Genomic DNA, 21,487 nt, shown 5'->3' with positions numbered 1-21,487 from the left:
TTTTACCTAAAAAATATCTTCTGCCGTTGAAAAATTGAGTTGGGAATAGTTTTGGACAGTGGCAATTAGTTTGACATTAACCAAGACATTATGTGTTAAGTTAGTTAAGAGAGAAAAGACATGATGTGTTAAGTTAGTTAAGAGAAAAAGCGAGTGCATGTATTTAGGGGAAAAGAGAGAGAGGAAATGAGAGAAAATTGAGAGGAAGGACGGAATGCAAGGGGCAAGAGAAAAGGGTGAGCTCAGAGAAGATTGCGGAGAGTTTGTATGGTAGAGAAATATCCTATTAAATGTATATAAGAGGAGGAAGAGAATGTCCATCGGAAACGCTAGAAGGAGACCAATCATCTTCTTCTAAAATAGGGACTGATATATAGTGGGTACATAGGAAAGGGTTGATCTAACAAAGATCAAAAAACCCAAAAAAAAAAGAGAAAAATATATAGGAAAGAAAGAAAAATTAAAAATGGTTGAGGTGAAGCTTATATTGTTGCTATGCCTCACCATTGGAGTAATGTCTGTGGTCCGAGGTGAAGATCCTTACCTTTTCTTCACATGGAAAGTCACCTATGGTACCATCTCTCCATTGGGGATCCCCCAACAAGGCATTCTCATCAATGGTCAATTTCCAGGACCCAATATCAATTCCACCACCAACAACAACATTGTCATCAATGTCCAAAATTACCTTGATGAACCATTCCTCTTGACATGGTATTCATTTATTTCTTTCTTTCTTTCTTTCTTTTTTTTCTTCAATGTCTTTTTTATTGCTGTGTGCCGCCAACAATGACATGTTATCAGCACCCACATTATTTATCCTAAAAATTTAAATAACTTGACATTTTTTATAGTCCAAATAAATTTTAAATATATATAAAGTATAAATTCTCTGTTTCACTTGAAAATGAGAATATCTTATTTCGTTACTTATGTTCTAGGAAAAAAATAATTAAATTTAAAGTATATAATTCTATTTTTTTATATTATATACGAAGAAAATGTTAGAGTAATAAACTATTTTATTATTTTTTTTTTTTATAAACTGCAGATATAGTGAGTTAATATTTTCTAATTCGTATGGCATGCAGGAATGGCATCCAACATAGAAAGAACTCATGGCAAGACGGAGTGCCCGGAACCAATTGCCCCATTGCCCCTGGGAAAAACTACACCTATCACTTCCAAGTGAAGGATCAGATTGGAAGTTACATCTACTATCCCACCACTGCCGTGCACCGGGCAGCGGGTGCCTTTGGCGGCCTCCGTGTGAACAGCCGGTTGCTCATTCCTGTCCCATATGCTGATCCTGAGGATGACTACACTGTCCTCATTGGTGACTGGTACACCAAGAGTCACTCAACACTCAGGAAGTTATTGGACACTGGTCGTTCCCTTGGTAGACCAAGTGGTGTACTCATCAATGGAAAATCTTCCAATGGTAAGGGCAAGGATAAACCCCTTTTCACCATGAAGCCAGGCAAGACCTACAAGTACAGAATCTGCAATGTTGGGCTTAAGGCATCCCTCAACTTCAGGATCCAAGGTCACACTATGAAGCTGGTTGAGATGGAAGGCTCCCACACAGTCCAAAACACATACAAATCTCTTGACGTTCATGTAGGACAATGTTTCTCAGTTCTTGTCACTGCTAACCAAAAGCCCCAGAACTATTACATCGTAGCTTCAACTCGATTCTTGAAAAATGTGCTCGTTGGTAAAGCTATCGTTAGCTACACCAATGGCAAGGGCCCAGCCTCACCTAAGCTCCCTCCAGCCCCAGTTGGTTGGGCTTGGTCCCTTAACCAGTTCCGTACCTTCCGTTGGAACCTTACAGCTAGTGCAGCCAGGCCTAACCCACAGGGCTCATATCACTATGGTGCTATTAACATTACCCGAACCATCAAGCTTGTTAACTCTGCTAGTAGAGCAAGTGGTAAGCTTCGTTATGCAATCAATGGTGTATCCCACATCGACACTGCCACTCCACTCAAGCTTGCTGAGTACTATGGCATTGCAAACAAGGTCTTCAAATATGACACAATCCCAGATGATCCCAAGCATATTGCTCCAAACAAGGTCACCGTGGAACCCAATGTCGTCAACACCACCTTCCGTAACTTCGTGGAGATCATCTTTGAGAACCACGAGAAGAGCCTTCAGTCATGGCATTTGGATGGATACTCCTTCTTCGCTGTTGCGTAAGAAACTAACTAAACTAGCTATTATAATCTTAATTATTTTACTTGATTTTATGTACCCAACAAATTTCACAACTTTTCTTACATATTTTTATATTAGAATCAAAATCTATCTTCTATGTCACATCATATAGTTATATTGTGCACTTATTGATTAATTGATGTAAATCTTAAACTTAAGAGCACTCGTATTAATTCGTGTAAAATTTTTTGTTTATTTTAATATTAAAAACCTATTATTTTTTCTGTTTTACTTAATTATTTTTCAAAAACATCTATATACAATTATTTATTTTACACTACATTTTATTAGAATATTTTTTTTTTTATCAATTTTTTATTACTCTCTCAAATTATCTCTCTATCTTTGTGTATATGAGTAAAGAAAGTATTAAATAATAGACTTGCATGCATACACAAATACTTATACAATTTTAACTTAATTGATGTAGGTGATTTTTGATATTAAAATGTAAAATTTACCCTTGACGCTATTATACATGGACTAATGTTAGCGCTCTAAACATGCATACAGCATTGAGCCAGGGAGATGGAGCCCAGAACGTAGAAAGAACTACAACCTTCTTGATGCAGTGAGTAGGCACACAGTCCAAGTGTACCCAAATTCATGGGCAGCAATCCTGTTGACATTTGACAATGCTGGAATGTGGAACTTGAGGTCGGAGCTGACAGAGAATCGCTACCTTGGACAACAGCTTTACGTGAGCGTTCTCTCCCCAGCACGTTCTCTCAGGGACGAGTACAACATCCCAGACAATTGCTTGCTCTGTGGCCTAGTCAAGAACTTGCCCAAGCCCCCACCTTACACCATCTAAAATTTGATCTCTCACACACACAGCTCTGCTGCCACTAATTTTAATTTTTAAGGAATATATTGAAGTGGCTGACTCTACTTATAATTTGTATCAACCCTTTCCAAAATGCAATACAATATTTACTCTGATTTTTATTTATTTATTTTTATACTTTCCTAGTACTAGTGTTCATGTTATAGGAATAAAGTACTGTGTTCAATTTCAATGATTATTTTATTTATTTAATTTAAATTTGCTAACCAAAAGCTAATTAAAGGCCTAATGAGTCTTTGTTTATTCTCAATTCTCAAATGTAATTTTTTATTTTCCTGTTTATGAGATGGTTATATGTTTAATAATTAGCTAGCTTTTAAATTTGTGTATTTCCCATATATAAAAGTGGTATTAAAATTTTGTTGATTCTCCATTTTGAATTTTTGCATTTAACGTGTGTGATTTTTTTGATTCCATCACATATTTGGTTGACTAATTTGAATTTATGAATTTAATATGTATAATTCTTTTAATTACATCACATGTTTAGTTGACTAATTATCATTTCCGAATTTAATGTGTGATTAATGCATCCTATTCTAATTTTGTGTTGGTTGCTTTCCTTTCTTAAACTTTGATCTTGAATTTAACATATGGTAATTATGGTGATATAATTATAAATTATGGGATTAGGTTAGGATTTTCTTTTTCTTTTTCTTTTTTCTTTTTCTAAAAAAAAAAAAAAAAGGTTAGGATTTATTTAGTAAGTTCTCCTTAAATATGACCCAATAACGCAAGTGAAGGCCACATGTAGATCCGTAAGTTTGGGTGTCTAACATCTTTATTAAGTTAGACATTTATATATGAGGTTCAAAGTGACTCTCAGTCTATTTAAAATTGAGTAACGACTCTTTCCCATGTGTAGGCTTGGCCCACACCAAACAACCCAACCCGATTTTACAATGATTCATTATTTTTCTTTTTGAGAATCCAATGATCCATTATTTGAGGCCCATATTAAAATAGATAAATGTCTGAATCAAAGCCTTCACTATATATGACACAACTTTTGTTATATAGTATATAAAATATAGTACACGATATCATTTGGACGAGAGCTTCTATAATATGTAATTTTATTGAGAATGTTTGTTGAAAATAATTGAATTACTGATTATCATATAATTTCACTTTTGGGATTAGTAATTATTATATAATTTCATAACTCTCTTATAGTATAGCAGGAATATTATAAGTTTCAAGAAAAGATTTAAAAAAAAAAAAAAAATCTATTGGTTTTAATCACAATGTATTTGCTTCTAATTTAATTTATAGTGTCTTGTTGAAAAAATCTATTAAAATAATTAAATTAAAAAAAAAAAAAAAAAAACCCATGATTTTAAAACCAGTGCTAAAAGGAGAGTTTAGTCATTTGCCGCAAATAGAAAACAACCACTTTGACATAACCACAGCTTCCAAGGTCTCAATTTTTATCATATAGTTTACAAAATGTATTTTTTCTTTTTTAATACAGATGGAATGTCATGGTTTTTTTTATTGAATATAGGACCATGTAGGTGGCATCGATTGGTCTTTTGAAGTCGAAACATTTTCTAAAATTAATGTTTATTTTTATTTTTCTAAAACAAAATTATACAATACACATGTTTTCTAACTATATGTCTAAATATAATTAGAAAACCCAATATACTTCCCTTAAGAAACTATACCTAAGTCTTATCGAGGGGATAGCTAATTATTCTCACATTCTAATTAGACAGGCAGCAATAACACCATAGAAACCAGTCTTATGGAGGAGCGTAATATCAGAAGAAACCTGTTTTTCATAACACTTGAACAACTCCTCAGAGATGTTGGGGCCAAGGTGGGCCTCAGCTATGGGCCTCAAAGCGGCACGGGCCATGTTGGTTTTGGCTCTCCCATAGGAAACCGGATCCCTGATCCACTCCTTATGCTTCTCTTCTGAATGCTCCATTATTTTATGGTACTCCATCTTTTGTATCTCAAAACCACCGCATCTCTTTATTGCCACCTCCACCTCCTCCATGCTTCTCATATATGCCGGAATATTGAACCCATCTCTCGTCTCTTCGTCTATCAAACCCTTCCATTGTTTTTTTTTTCAAAGGAAAAAAATTGGGGAAAAAGCAAAAGGAAGTGAATCAGTATCAAGATGCCAATGTGATTAGGTCTAGTTTATATATTGCAAAATCATGATATGCATGAAGCATGATAATGAAGAATTGTTGTGAGATAAAGGTTTAAAAAAAATTATTGGTACAAGTACAATAATATATGTAGGACTAATCATGTAGGACAGCTACAAAAAGGTGATCGAAAAGGAAATAACAATAAATTTAGTGACAACATTTATCACTTTTTTTTTTAAAACTATTAATTAACATGGTCAGTTGTAAGTAAAAAATGTTATACCATCGCTACAAAAAACGCGACCTATAGCAAGATTGGAAATTATATTATGTCAGGCCTATAGCAAGATTGAAAAGAAAACTCAAGTGATGTCATGGAAATTATATGATTGGAAAGTGGAGGTTTATGAATGTAAATATATATATAGTGTGTGTGTGTGTGTGTGTGTGTGTGATGATAAATAGGCAGGGGGAGATAGGTTATATAGCAAGATACCATTTTTAATAGGTCTTGCCAAGCTTGATCCATGGAAGTGGCAAAAGGGTGCTTGGCACTCGAGTCAGGATCCCTAATTGATTCTCAGGCTGCTGGAATCCAGGCCTTCCTCCCATTAGCATAAACAGCATTCCTCCATGAACAATCTCCTCTTTCCGGCATCTTAAAAAGTTCTCCAGATCCTCTTCTGATTGCTTTGCATATGCTTCAACTACCTCTTTCTTCGCTCCATTGATCCACACTCTTCCTTTATTCCAAGCTGCTAATCTCTTATCTAGTACTGCATCCGGTACCTGATTTATATATAAAGGAAAACTGAACATATGTAGTAATTTTTCTTTTCTTTTTTTTTTTGCAAGGAAGCACGTATTGTTTGGTTCGAATATAGCTTAGATGTGAGATGAACTATTTTGTGTCACAATATAACCAGCAAGACACAAAAGTAGAGGACACTTTTGAAAACAATTTTACGAGATATCAATGGAATAGTGTGTTTGGTGTGTGCGTGCGTATGAATGTGAGATAGATGAAAATATATGTATGTAAAAGTATGACTATTACTATATATTGTTAGTTAATTTAGTTAGTACCTGGGAGAGCCAGTTTAAAGCACTTAAGCAAACCACAACATGAAGCTTTCTCTTAGGAAAAAGTCGACCATAGAAGGATCCAGGCACACCTGCAGCATAATAGTGCCTTGTTGTGGCCGCAGGCAGTGATCTGAATAAAGAGTTGAAATCATTTGAAGGGAGATCAGAGAAGAAGGCCTCAAACTCTGGCTCAACGCCACACTCATGGATGTATTTCTTTCTCAGGCACTCAACAACCATGTCAATTGTGGCCAAGGTGTTGTACCCAGTTGCGCAACCTAAGTCAGCAATCCTTATACAACAATCCTTTTCCTCCTCTATCCTGGAGAAAAGTTTCAAATTCAGTGATTGTATAGCTGTTAAGAGCAATGGCTTAGATACGGTGATTGCAGATGCTGGAGCTTCTGAATTCTTGGCATAGCTGCCATCATCATCTCCACCTTGCATACATAGAACCCTATGAAGCCCTCCTGCCCATGTCTGCTTGTGCTCCTTGTAGTTTGTCTCTAAACCCTCTCTAGGACTAGTGGTGGATATGGTCATTGGTCTCGATAATTCCATCTTCTTCAATCTTCTTACCGGGAGTGTAAAACAACTACAGAATCTTGAAAATCGATACCAATGACCATATCTTAAGCTATAAGTAAATAAGCACTTGTAGAGTTGTAGTCGTAGGTAATTAAGTATGGTGGAATAAATATGCTTGAAGGTTTCAAAATGTGCTTGCTGACACACTGGATGTGTTATGGGGTCACAGAATTTGGTAGGTAGATTTGGTAAAAGTATTTGTGCTACGTGCTAATCTCAATTTCTATTTCTCTTTTTTGTAGTGTTTACACGCAAGGACATACGTAAGTCCATCTGTCCATGGAAGCTTGTAGATATATAACAATCTATACGTTAGCTAGGATAAGAACAGCAGTGCTTGCCTATTAAAAAAAAAAAAAACAGCAGTGCTTCCATAGTTCCATGATAACCAACAAATCACGTCACAAGTAGACTATTAGATATAGCACTTAATTACATATATGTCACATGCACTATGCTGTAAAAAAACTGCATAAAAATCCAAATATGTTATGATAATTACTAGAAGAGGGAAACAAAACTAAGATAAGGAAAAAGGGTAAAAACTAGTTCACATGATCTGCATAAGAGTATGTATAATAGGGAATTTGAGAGAAGAAAAAGAAATGCATAGGAATTGAATTCCTTTTGGCTTTTGTACCGAAATATTTAGCAGGTGCTAGAACTACAAATTCCTAAAATTAGTACACATATATAATAATATATATATATATATATATTTATATATTTATATATATGTGGGGGGCCATTGCCCCCCATTGTCCAATGATATAGCTTCGTCCCTATCTATAGGTTGGTCTAATTGTTCACATGCTGGACTTTGGGTTGTGAGAGATGGCCTTGCCCTTTGAAATTGAATTAGATGTGTTAGAAATTTAGACCCCTTAAACCAACCAAATTAGATTAACCTAGTTAATTAGCCAAGTGATTAACTTAGTCAATTTAAGCAATTCTAGGTAATCACAAACATACAATCATATCAATAGTATAAAGCAGCGGAAATATAAAAGACACAATGATATGATCACTCAGGAAACCACGCGGTAAAAACCTGGGGAGGATTTGACCTAACTGTCCTCAAGGTAAACCTGAATCCCCTATCTTGAAAGAAACGAAGTTCATACAAAATGACTTACAAGCTCCCCACTTGACTTTCTAATGCTACCCACCAGTAGAACTTACTGACATGACCACATGCAAGTTTCGAATCTACGGACTCCTTCTTTCTTGGATTCTCCAATCAAGATACAAGCACCCCCGCTTGTTTTTCTTTAAACTCCAATAGCAGCAACCTTGTTGATCATCAAGATATAGATAATATCTTTACCTTGAAAACCCTAAGTTTATGTGAAGGAAAGCTCCTCTAGATCTCACAAGAGATTCACACAAACCACAAATATGAGTAACAAAGACTTAGAGAGGTTTGGGTACAAAACCCTAGATACAAAATAGGCACTCTCTTCTTTCTCTCTAAAAGCTCTCAAAGACGTGGCTTAGGGTTTCCTTTATATAGTGGGAGAACTAGATCTGAAACCCTAATCCTTAATGGGCTTGAGCTGAGTTGGAAATTCTGCAGAAAAAACATTCTGCTCGAGATTCGATCGATCGAGCCAGGTCGAAATGCACCAATACATCTGCAGCCTCTCGATTCCAACTTTACATAAAAGACCCAACTTTGAGCAAGCTTAAACAAGACTAAATAACCTGTTTTGATCATGGTTTGCCAACAATACAAATTAGAGTTCTAAATACATAAAATCCTAAATCTTTAGAACCTAACAAACTCCCCCTTTGGCAATCCATGACAAAACACAAATACTAAGCTCAAAGTTTACAATTAAAAAGTCATTTACAAAAATAATGCTCATAAACCAAAATTCAATCCTAACTACTATCCATCAGTTGCAAGTGTAGACAGCAGCTCAATTGAATCAACATGTATATTTCCTGAAACACTAAACAAAATGCATAAACACATGTGTGACAGAAAAATAGTAAATCAACAGATATGTAAACTAACTCTCTCCCTAAGTTAGATACATCAAAAACAATGTTAACACCCCCTAAACATAACATTCTTATATTTTCCACACATATTCTCACATTTCAAATAAATCTCTCCTTTTTTGTCATGTATTGACAAGGACTACCTAATCAGAAGGTAGACAGAAAATATACGCAACAGAGTAAGAGAAAATAGAGACAACTCCCCCTAAGAAGAGCAACAACTCCCCCTAAGGACCACAAAGGTTAAAAAAAATTTCTCCCCGTATAAAAATAGGAAAAACAAAACAAGTTTTGGAAAAAACAATTTTGGGGAAAAATAAAAGGGGTGGGGATAAATAAAAAGACAAAACCAAGTTTTTTTTTAAAAAAACTAAGTTGAAGATACACATGAAGAAAAAAAAAATTCTCTCTTTCAATAAAATGCAAACATGGTACTATGTGACCCATAAATAGTTACATGAGTAGAGAAAATATTTGCACATTAATTATCCATCATATCTTTTAAGAAAAAAAATTTCTGCAGTTCACACATAAGAAATAGCATATACTAGAATGTACAAAACTAAAAAATTAATCAATCAATTTTTAAATCAAGTTGAATACCCAATGTAGCAAAGTGTATGCATGTTATTTGTGAAAACAATGAGAGATATGAGTGCAAAATTGCAAGATGGATACAAAAACAATTCAAAAACATAGAAACTGAAAATTTTTCAGTTTCGATCAATCGAGAATCGATCGAACATCAATCGAGTCAGGCCGACTCAAACCTAAAATTTTAATCGCAATTTCGATTGATCGAAAAACAGGTTCGATTGATCGAAAGTCTAGAAAAATCAGATTTTTGAAAACATAGCATTTTAATGCAGAAACTCCTTAAAGCACATTGTTTTATAAAAAAATGCATGAGTATGAGACGAAAAGTTTTTCAAAAATACTTGAATTCAACCCAGATCTTCCAAAATCAAGATTTTCAATCAATTTGTCCTTAAAGCGTAAACATTAAACACATTTTGCATTAAAATCAAGGAAATTTTAATCTTGGATGGCCACAACAAAATCACACACAATATAATGTACCAAGTTTAGCAAAGAGTAACTTGTGTAGTGTGTGCAACTAGTAAAAACTTGAGATACATGTGAGGTGATATGTGAATAGCAATCAATCACAAAGTCTACAAAATCCATCACATAGAATTCAAAAGAAACTATCACCTAAAGAGTTACATCATATAACTCCTACATTTCCTAGAACATAAGCTTGCAATCATGTAAATTTCTTGAATTTGCCTTATAATATACATACCAGTTTTAATTATGTGATTTGGCATCAAGCCTAATGGTACATACCAATTTTAAGCATTAAGCAATTAAACCGAGGTTACACCTTATGTTCTTTTTATGCATGTGCTACACTTTCTCGAGCACAGAATCTTACAATATGCACTAAGGTGTTCATGATTGGCTAGTGAACAGTGGTGAGATGATTATTTATGCCTTTCTCAAAATGATCAAATTCGACAGTCAAACAACATGTGACTTTAAGATTAAGATAAAGTGATAAACACCATAAACATCTTTCCCACATAACATGCACTACAAAGTTTCAACTAGTCAAGTATAATAAATAAGCACATCAAGACTAAACAAGGTACATAAACTTGTTATGTAAAGATAAGGTGGCCAACCTCCATTTCAAATCCATGATATGTAATACAAAACACAAAAATCTTTTTGGTTTTAAAAAAATTTTATGACCAAAAACAAAAAGCACACATTATGCTAAATGAACAATGCAAAACTATGCATGATAGTGCTTAACTAAGCTATAGAAGGTACACAAACAAGAAATATCAATTTCTTAATTAACCCTTGAGTACATGTACAAACTAGTACATACTCACAAAATCAGAAAAAGTTTAGCACTTATATAACACACACTATTCAAGTTTCTCCACAATGTCAAGCATGTTCTAAATCAAGAGAGAGATATCATAATTCATGTAATCCTCAAGAAAAAAAAAAACATGACACAAAAAAAATATTTTTGTCTTTTTGAAAATTTTCAATGTTTTTGGATTTTTTTTTTTATAAAAAAAACAACTTAAAAAATAAAACAACCAAAAAATAGAAACAAGACATGTCCATAAATAATTAAAAGAATTAAATCAGGGACAAGTCAGCAACACTCACCTTGGAAAATCTTTTCTCACCCATATAGCACGAGTCTTCGACTTTGTAGGTGAAAATCCATATGAAGCAGAGTGTATTTGAGAGATTACACTAATCTTCTGAGAAAGACTGAAATCCTGCAAATTCCTTTCACAAGCCAACAAGCTCAAATTTTTCAAAAGCATATAAAATAATTTATATGAACTTATAGCAGGAGAAATATCATCACAAATCCTAGATTGACATACAAAATGCTGAAATTTCAATTTATGACAATTAGGACGAATGTGACCACGGACACCACAAAAGTGGCAAACAGGAACAAATTTAGGAACATCAGTATTCCTAACAACAAGTCTAGTCTCAGATTTTGATTTTTGCCTCAACAAAGAACAGTTTGGTCTAATATGACCAACAACACTACAAAGGTGACAGCTAGGCACAAAAATAAATTTATTATGCTCTCTAACAGTAGGTTTAGACATAGGTTTAGAAACTTCAGCGTCTACATCAGAACTTTTACCTTTGTCTAACCTAGCAAAATAAGCATTTTCTTTATTATTCCTCTTGAAATAAGGGATATAAACTTTCTCAGTTTTAGGCTTAAGAGAAACAGAAACACTTCTGTTATCAACAACAGGCTTGGTACTAGTCAAATTTTCAATTTTAGTTTTAGATTCAACTAACTCTTGTTCCAAGCTTTTCATCTTCTCATCTTGAGAGGAAATTTGATTTCTCAAAAATTCATTCTTTTTATTAGACTCATCTAATCTCACAATCAAATCCTCTTTTTCAATATTAGCCAATTTTAACTCTTCTTTAAATTTCTTAGCAATTTTCAAATATTTAGATAATTCCTTACGAAAAGTTTCAAAAGCATCAAAAAAATCAACAAAAACAATAGTGTCCTTTTTATTCAAAACATCACAGGCATCAATAAAATTAGCAGAAGCATGAGCAGAAAGGCACTTCAAATTATCCATGACAACAGGGGTCAGGGATCAGCTCTTAGATCAAAAGATCTAAAACAAAAGAGCTATCCGCTCTGATACCACTTGTTAGAAATTTAGATCCCTTAAACCAACCAAATTAGATTAACCTAGTTAATTAGCCAAGTGATTAACTTAGTCAATTTAAGCAATTCTAGGTTATCACAAACATACAATCATATCAATAGTATAAAGTAGCGAAAATATAAAAGACCTAATGATATGATTACCTAGGAAACCACGCGGTAAAAACCTTGGGAGGATTTGACTTAGCCATCCTCAAGGTAAACCTGAATCCACTATCTTGAAAGAATTGAAGTTCATACAAAAAGACTTACAAGCTCCCCGCTTGACTTCCTAATGCTACCCATCAGTAGAACTTACTGACACGACCACGTGCAAGCTCCGGATCCACAAACTCCTTCTTTCTTGGATTCTCTAATCAAGATACAAGCACCCCCGCTTGTTTTTCTTTAAGCTCTAACAGCAGCAACCTTGTTGATCATCAAGATTTAGATAATATCTCTATCTTGAAAACCCTAAGTTTATGTGAAGGAAAACTCCTCTAGATCCACAAGAGATTCACACAAACTGCAAATATGAGCAACAAAGACTTAGAGAGGTTTGGGTACAAAACCCTAGATACAAAAAAGGCACTCTCTTCTCTCTCTCTAAAAGCTCTAAAAAACGTGGTTTAGGGTTCCTTTTATATAGTGGGAGAAGTAGATCTGAAACCCTAATTCTTAATGGGCTTGGGCTGAGTTGGAAATTCTGCAAAAAAAAAACATTCTGCCCGAGATTCGATCGATCGAGTCTTTCTTTCGATCAATCGAGCCAGGCCAAAATGCACCAATGCATTTGCAGCCTCTCGATTCCAACTTTACATGAAAGACCCAACTTTGAGCAAGTTTAAACAAGACTAAACAACCTATTTTGATCATGGTTTGCCAACAATACAAATTAGAGTTCTAAATACATAAAATCCTAAATCTTTAGAACCTAACAAGATGTTAACTCTATTGTTGGGTTACTAAACAACAATGATGACTCTCTAACTAATTTTGCACCAATGGTTGATGATTACAAGAACTTGATGAACCAAATTCTCAGGTGGAAGCTAAACCACTGCTATAGGGAAGCCAATACTTATGCCAATGTGCTTGCAAAAATGGTAGTCCACCTTCAATAGGATTTTGCTATTTTTGACACTCCTCTTGTGGAGCTGTCTTTACTTTTATTGTATGGCTTTAATTGTCTTGGCTGTAATCGTCTATGCACTGAAACTGCCTCTATGGTACATAAAAATGTTTCTTTACTTGTCAATGATTATAATTTATGCAATAGTTTTGTTAAAGTATTTCCAAAACTTGTTGACTGCTTACACTAATCAGCAAGTTCACTGTTTTAAAACATTATATTCCTTTCGTACAACTTTTGAATCATAAAGTAATCTATCTCCCTATCTAGACTAATCTCAACAACCAAATTCACAAACTCCTTCTAAGTCCAAAGCCAATAATATTAGAGTCTGAATTTGGTAAGTATGGGATGTAAAACCTATGTTTTATACTATCCAATAAGAGATTATCACATCAGCTTTTTATTTAAAACTCAATACATTCTACCACACATAATAACATTTCAATAAACTGACAGCTAAATTGGATTTTCAAATAGGTATTAGAATTGATTGAGTGTGGTTATGCTTATTCTTTAATATGTAATATGATAATGTGACATATTGGGATTGGAGGGATAAAACTTGAGTTTTACACCTCATCCAATTTATTCTCATAATATTATCTTTAATTCTAGAGATTAAATTCAATAAGGATGTGGTGTAAAAACAAAGATTTACGCCCCCCCCCCCCCAATCCAACATGCCACATCATCAAATTACAAATTAAAGAATATGTACAACCACACTCGATCAATTCTAATACCCATTTGAAGATCCAATTTAATTGTAAGTTTATTAAGATGTTATTATGTGTGGTAGGATATACTAAATTTTAAGTAAAAATTTGATGTGACAATATCTTATTAGATGGTATAAAACATAAGCTTTACACCCCATTCTTACCAAATTCAGAATCTTAATTCTATCCAATGATTGACCAATAGTCTTAATTTTGTTTACCATATTGCAATAGAATACAATGGAATTGAAGAGTGAAAAGAAGTTGCATACATTTTCCTCCAAACTAATCTCCACTAACCAGATCCCCACATATTCATCACTTGCATCATTTGACTGTTGGTTAATGAGAGAAGAAGCGTCATGAAACCCCAATCAGAACCAATTTCTTTAGTAGTTTGCTTTTAAACTATACTGGTATATTTATATAACAGTCTAAAATTATATATATATATATATATGTATGTATGTATGTATATATGTATACTTATTTATTTTTGAGTAATTCTACAGACATAAACTATTTTACAACATTTTTATAAACTGCTGATGTGGTTTTAGTATTTTTCAAATAGTTATTGTAAGTAAAAATGTGATATTCGTGATGAACCTATATTAGAACTAGTAAGAATTTGGCACATCAGCAGTTTATAAAAATGTTGTAAAATAGTTTGTATTTATAGCTGTAGGGAGAATTTTTGTTCAACCCCGCAATCTGTTTGTCCGCTTTAGAGGGCAGGCCACAGGCATGCTTAGAGTGCAATGTCCTGAGCTTCTATTCCCTGCACGGCTTTGTCCTCTTTGCGAGTGTAGAAGGCATGCTTAGGCACTTTGTGCTTTGCAACATATGTCCCATATCGCTTAGGGAAGCGCCCCCCATGCCTTATACCCTCTAAAGCGGACAAACAGATTGCGGGGTTGAATAAAAATTCTCCCTACAATAGCATTACTCTTTTTCTTTTTCTTTTTTTGAAAAGTGTTTTTTAAGTTAAAATTTAAGAAAGTCATATGCATTTTTCTCCCTATCTCACTTACAAAAGTAGTTTCATCATTTGCCAAAAAAAATATCCTTCCATCTTTCCATAAAAAATATTCAATAATTAAAATATAAATACACAAACTATAAATTATCACTTTATTTCTCGAATTTTGTTGAGCTGACGCTGTTCATGGAAAATTTAGTTGATTTTGATGCCTCTAGGGAGTGTTTTGCATTCTGTTCCTTGCCCTTCCTAGCGCCTTTTTCTTTGTCTTGATGTACCCAAATAAATAAATAAAGAACCTCACTTGTCACAATTATCCCCAGAAAAAAAGGAAATATTAATGATGGATTGAATAAAAAGTAATGTTACTCTAATAATGTTACCATATTTTTAACCATATTTTTTGTGAAGGAGTAATTAGATCATCAAAAGAAATGAATCGTTGCTGTGACATTAATTGGGTTTTTTTTTTTTAAATAATAAAATAACAAAGATTATGGATAGAACATATAATAATAGAACAGAATAGGAAAAAAAATTGAACATGTTGGTTCAATAAATTTTAGTAGATTTTTTTAATATTTACATATTTAATTATTTAGCTGCTTGTATTTTTTTTTTTTTTTGGGTTAGGATATATATTTTTTTAGAAACTTTTTTGGTTTAAGATATACTATTGCTAATTAAGTTATTATATTTAGGTTTTATTACGGTCTTTTTTACGAGTTGTTAGAAAAATTGATTGTCAAAAAAAAAAAAAAACACACAAAAAATATGGTTAAAAATATGGTCTTCTTAATAATAACATTATTAGAATCTGGTTAATAAGTTAGTAATTTTTTTCTCATAAATTTTTTTTAAAAGAATTTATTAATATATAATAAAATTTTTAAAATAGTTTATTAATGTACTATGATAATAAATTTAAATATATTAGAAAACCATATTATTATTTGATAATAATTTTTTTTTTTCGTTTGAAATGGATCTAAATTAAATATAATAAATTTAAAACATATTCAATGTAACATCATGTATGATTTGACATGAAATGACCTTTATAAGAGAAAGGTCGAACGAGAGCTCCCTCCTATATAGACAGGTGGTTGAGGCCCCCACAAAGAGAGACTTCACTGCACATCAGAAAGGAGAGCTTTCAAGTTTTTTTTTTTTTTTTTTTGCTTCTGGGTACATTACGTCCCTAGGGTTCGCTGTGCCTTTATTGGGGGGGGGGGGGGGGGGGTGGGGGCTGCCTCCTATATAGACAGGTGGTTGAGGCCCCCACAAAAGCCAAGAGAGACTTCACTGCACATCAGAAAGGAGAGCTTTCAAGTATTTTTTTGCTTCTGGGTACACTAGGTCCCTAGGGTTCGCTCTGCCTTATAATTGGGGGGGCCATTGCCCCCCCCCCTTCTTCTTTTCAAATTAGTTTTTTTTTTTTTTTTTTTTTTTTTTTGTCATGCCCATATTTTAGAGTTTATAGTTGTCCCTCTCAATTTTTGAATTGGTCCAAATAGCCTAAAAGAAACTAATCACTTAACCATTTCTTTGGACCCATGGCCTCTCCATAGTCTAAATACAACACAACAAAAAATCCACAGATCACCAATATCATAATTCAATAACTCATAACCAAAAAAATCTCATAGAAAATAAATTCCCTTATGGGAGTGACAATAATTTATATAACTTTTTAATTGATTTATAAATTATGGGAAAGTCAATTACAATATTTAAATTTTTTTCAAAAGATAAAATGTAAATTCTTTTAGAAGCCAATATTGATGATGTAGCATTGTCAACTCTTAATATTAATATCTCCCTTTTTTAAAATCCTCAAACAAAGTTTTGAAAACTTCATTAGTGTGATTTTTAGTTGCATCCAAAAGTATGGGTTTATCATATTGGTGAGTTGGTCAATGTGATAAAATCAACATATTAATTCCAATTATCCAAAATTTGGAGATCTGAAGTCCTCTTCTTTTTTTACTCTCTTCTTCGAAAATGTTTGAATATCATATTGTGACTTTCAACTTTTTTGGTTCATATTATTTCCTTCTTGACTTAAATATTTATGGTAATAAAGTGCAATTGTTTTGTCTACCATAATTTTTTTTTTTAATAAACCATGTCATTTGAAATTTTTTTGGTTCATGCTTTCGCCCCCCCTAGGTTCAAATCCTGGTTCCGTCCCTGACTAGGTCCCTAGGGTTCGCTCTGCCTTTATAATTGGGGGGGGGGGTTTGTGTGGGGCCAAATTTTCTCCACTGGTTAGAGTTATTAACTATTAGCTAAGGTACTTTATACGGTACTGCACATGGGAATCTTGAAAAGCCTATTGAATTTCTCATCTTCTTCTCCCAGATATTTTACGAGTAATGATTATTCTTTCTTGTTTCTACTTTCTACATGAACAAGTCGCCAATGGGCTTATTAGTGATAAAATTAGCATATTATTCATGCAATCACACTTCCTACCATGAATATTCAGCCAAAAAAGAGAAAACCACACACATGAACAGAGGAAATAACAAGCACAAATAGAAGACTAATAAATATTACAATACACTTTGGTCAAAAAATAAAATATATTACAATAAATTATTAAATTATTTTAAATAATAAAACTTAGATTTATTAAAACAATAGACTTTATGGTAAATTATTAAAATAATATAAAATAAATAATTTTTTTTTGAAATTTTTTTAATACAAGATGAAAATTTGACTCTAGCATAATTTAAGTGTATATATATATATGTGAATCTCTCTTCTAAAGACTTGAATCTCGGCCCTTGCCTCATACACCCTACAAGCACTAATACTTGTAGAGTAACCACTGTACTAAAAATACACAATGATATTTATTTATTTGAATTTCTTAAATCCTTTGGTAATGGAACTTTTTTTTCTTTTTTTAATCGAGGTAAATTTTTTTTTGGGATCATTAGTGACATCCAAGATCAGTTTTATGTTGGATCCTCGAAGGGCCTCAAAGATTTCTTGATTTGGACCATAAATTCGCATTTTATTTCCCAATGCCATTTCTTTTTTTTGAGAATCTAATGCCATTTCTTTGATAATGATTTATGACCTCCTGTTCAGGTGGTAAATTGTCCCCCTTATGTCCATAGCAATGACCTATATCTAGGTTGTGCACCTACATCAAATTGAGCCAACATTTTTAGTTTTCAACGACAGGACAAAATTCATATTTTTAGTTAAAAGACAAGATAAAATTCATATGATTTACACTTCTAGAATTTTGGTAAAATAAGTTTGGAGTGATTAAAGGTAAATAAAAAGTGCACAAGTTTGGCAAGTTAAAGAACTTGCTGCAGTTTCTTATTCACACCAATTCAAAATTCAAAAGGGTGGTTTCTTTTTACTATAGTGCTTACCTAATTAATTAATATATTGGTTTTCCCTAAGAACAGGAAAAATGTAATATATGTTGGGTACGTGGTCGATATGGATAATTGTACCTTTTCTATTATAACTTGAGTTGTCTTGATAGATACAAGCTCATCCTAATCCAACATGTTGCAAAAGAAACTCCACCAAATTATTTGAGCCTGGTTAAAATAAATAAAACAGATAAAACAATTCTAAAGACCATAATTGGTTGAAGAGTACTATATTCACAACATTTTTACAATACTTTTACAACAAATTATAAGTGATAAGTTGTTATTGGTTCTAATTTGAATCTACAATTTAAATTACTTTTTTACCTACCATAACAACTAATAACAACCTACTATTTAAGATTTGTTGTGAAAGTGTTATGAAAATATTACTGACATAATATTTTTCTAAGCAGTTTAACATAAACCCCACCACATTACTAAATGGGTAAGGTACAAGTTTTCAAATTATACCATAAACCCAACTTCCGCCATTTATAGTTTAAATAATATTATAATGTATGTATTGTTAAATATATTAGTTTATTTGGATTTTGGGACTTAGGTAACATTTGTTAGTTTGAATTTTTTTTTTTGATAGTTTGAGACTTAGTTTTGATAAAATTAGAATATAATGTTCAATTGTTTAAATCATAATCATTCATTGAATAATTAATAAGCATAAATAATTCAATGAAAAATTTATTTTTATTTTGGTAGATGAAATTAGAAGTGTAATTAATGCGATAAGTTAAAATTTTGGCGACACTTTAGAATCTAAAGACTTCAATTATGTGGGATTAAAGGATATGAAATGTAGATTTAGTGAAATTAAAAACAAAAATGAAGTGGTAAGACTTGACAACCAAGAAATACTAAAGAGTGAAAGCTTTCGATATTTTGGATTAATAATTCATAAAGATTGAGAAATTGAAAATGATGTGAATCGTTGGATAAAAACGAGGTGGATGAAGTGTAAAAGCACATGAGAAGTCTTATGTGATCTTAGAATATCTATTAAGCCGAAGAGAAAATTTTATAAAATTTTCATAACACTAACTATTCATAAAATGAGTAAAGCTAAAATGAAAATGTTTAATGAATAAGCGAAAATGCATGAAAAGATAATACTAAGGGCCTGTTTAGGATCCGCTTATTTTACTGAAATTAAAAACTTTTTGCTGAAAGTACTGTAGATAAAGGTAAATGTTAGTTGAAATAGTATAGTAGTACTCATGAATAATACTAAAAATGTAACGGAACCCATAAATAGTAGCAAAAATAAATTAAATAGTAAAATAAGTTGACAAAAAATAAACTAGCCAAATAAACACTAAATATAAGGATCTTCCTTAAATATAAGGGTAGTTTCTATTAATGAGAAGATGAAGAAGAATTATTACTTTGAGATTGTTTGGTTAAGAATATTTTTTTACAGGTGGAACTTTTACATTTGATAGAATTATGATCTTGGCGGAGAGAGGTCCACGGGTCCTAATTGAGACCTCACAATCTATTTGGGGTGATCATTTCTTGAGTAGGGAGTATGCATCACAAACTAACCGCACGTACAATGGTACAGGATTCTTCAGGAAAAAACAGTGATCCTCTTCCACCTACGTACATGGAATATTTGGAATACTTTCAACCGTTATATATTAGTGTGTAGTCTCGTGTATATACATAGATAAAATTAAAAATAATCATAATTATATGATTTAAATTATATATTTTTGTTTAGACATTTAAATTATACATGGTATTGATTTACAATTTTTTTAAACCATACATTTCTAAAATATGTAATAGTTTTTCATTATATATATAATTTAAAATTTAATTGGTTTTAGATTTTTTTTTTTGAATTCAATAATTCACTTGTTACAAAAATTTAAAACTTAGATGAATATTTTAATTGGACTCTAATTGAAATCCAATTTAGAATCAAATTAGATTTAAACTCTTCTATTTTTACACTCAATAATTCACTTGGGAAAAAATTAAAAATAAAATGGGACACATAGCGCAAAATTAAGAATCCAATTAAAATATAATTGGATTTCCTCTGAACTTTAACTATTAATATAATATATATATATATATATATATATTGGTTACCAAAGCACCTATAAATTATACATGGTATTGATTTACAATTTTTTTAAACCATACATTTCTAAAATATGTAATAGTTTTTCATTATATATATAATTTAAAATTTAATTGGTTTTAGATTTTTTTTTTTTGAATTCAATAATTCACTTGTTACAAAAATTTAAAACTTAGATGAATATTTTAATTGGACTCTAATTGAAATCCAATTTAGAATCAAATTAGATTTAAACTCTTCTATTTTTACACTCAATAATTCACTTGGGAAAAAATTAAAAATAAAATGGGACACATAGCGCAAAATTAAGAATCCAATTAAAATATAATTGGATTTCCTATGAACTATTAACTATTAATATAATATATATATATATATATATTGGTTACCAAAGCACCTAAGAACATCTCTATACATGTAGTCCTTTTTTTTGTTTGGCAGAGTACATGTATTTCTTGTATTTCACACCTGTTAATTTGTTAGAGCATCTGTGTATAATGGAAAAAATGTGTAAAATTTACGTAGTTTTATCTAAAAATAACTCACATCAATCCATATATAATTGTGCATATTTACAAATTTGCTACAATAACTGTGTTACACTGACATTAGTCATTTTGTATTTAATTGTTTGTTCTTTATTTACATATCTCGAGGACGAAGGAAGAGAATAGATGGTGGTCGTTGTGTGTGAAGTCAAGAAAATTTGATATTTTAATGAAATGTAATGTAAAATAGACAATTTGATGTTGAGTGTTTTAAAAAGTGATAATATAAAATAGTAAAAATAAGTTTTTATACTAAAATAGACATATATTTTTGCATGAATGCTCTTATTACACAAAATCATTCACACCTTTTGCACTGAAATAGCAAGTGTGCACTAGTGTTCACCATTCTTGGTATGTATGTGCAGTATGCACACACCGGATGACTTGCTCGATAGGAGAGGAGGAAGTATCGTACGTTAGTAAAACCCTAATTATAAAAGTTACTGTAATTTTTGCCTGAATGGGGAAAGGGAATATTTATAGATAGACCCCTAG

The 21,487-nt window shown here is 32.1% G+C and overlaps 2 protein-coding genes across 2 annotated transcripts; one reads left to right on the top strand and one right to left on the bottom strand.

The window, feature by feature from the left end:
- Positions 1-337: 337 nt before the first annotated feature.
- Positions 338-3,179, top strand: LOC112036047 (L-ascorbate oxidase homolog). Its single transcript, XM_024068872.2, has 3 exons — positions 338-714; positions 1,092-2,201; positions 2,737-3,179. Exons 1-3 carry the CDS (start codon positions 467-469, stop codon positions 3,035-3,037), a joined length of 1,659 nt encoding a protein of 552 aa, XP_023924640.1. The 5' UTR covers positions 338-466; the 3' UTR covers positions 3,038-3,179.
- Positions 3,180-4,603: 1,424 nt separating this feature from the next.
- LOC112036095 (gibberellic acid methyltransferase 2) lies at positions 4,604-7,040 on the bottom strand. The gene is given in 4 exon segments (XM_024068921.2): positions 4,604-5,135; positions 5,678-5,758; positions 5,761-5,970; positions 6,268-7,040. Coding segments are annotated over 4 exon segments (1,215 nt in total). The 5' UTR covers positions 6,829-7,040; the 3' UTR covers positions 4,604-4,772.
- Between the last annotated feature and the right edge of the window lie 14,447 nt (positions 7,041-21,487).

The sequence above is a fragment of the Quercus suber genome, unplaced genomic scaffold (genome assembly GCF_002906115.3).
Source record: "Quercus suber isolate HL8 unplaced genomic scaffold, Cork oak 2.0 scaffold_28, whole genome shotgun sequence".
NCBI lineage: Eukaryota > Viridiplantae > Streptophyta > Magnoliopsida > Fagales > Fagaceae > Quercus > Quercus suber.
This window is presented reverse-complemented; position numbering and strand designations above follow the sequence as displayed.

Bases quoted from the DNA above. Each gene is read 5' to 3' on its own strand.
- LOC112036047 (XM_024068872.2), top strand. From the start codon at position 467: ATGGTTGAGGTGAAGCTTATATTGTTGCTATGCCTCACCATTGGAGTA. The intron at 715-1,091 runs GTATTCATTTAT...TATGGCATGCAG, and splicing joins GAACCATTCCTCTTGACATG to GAATGGCATCCAACATAGAA. The intron at 2,202-2,736 runs GTAAGAAACTAA...ACATGCATACAG, and splicing joins TACTCCTTCTTCGCTGTTGC to CATTGAGCCAGGGAGATGGA.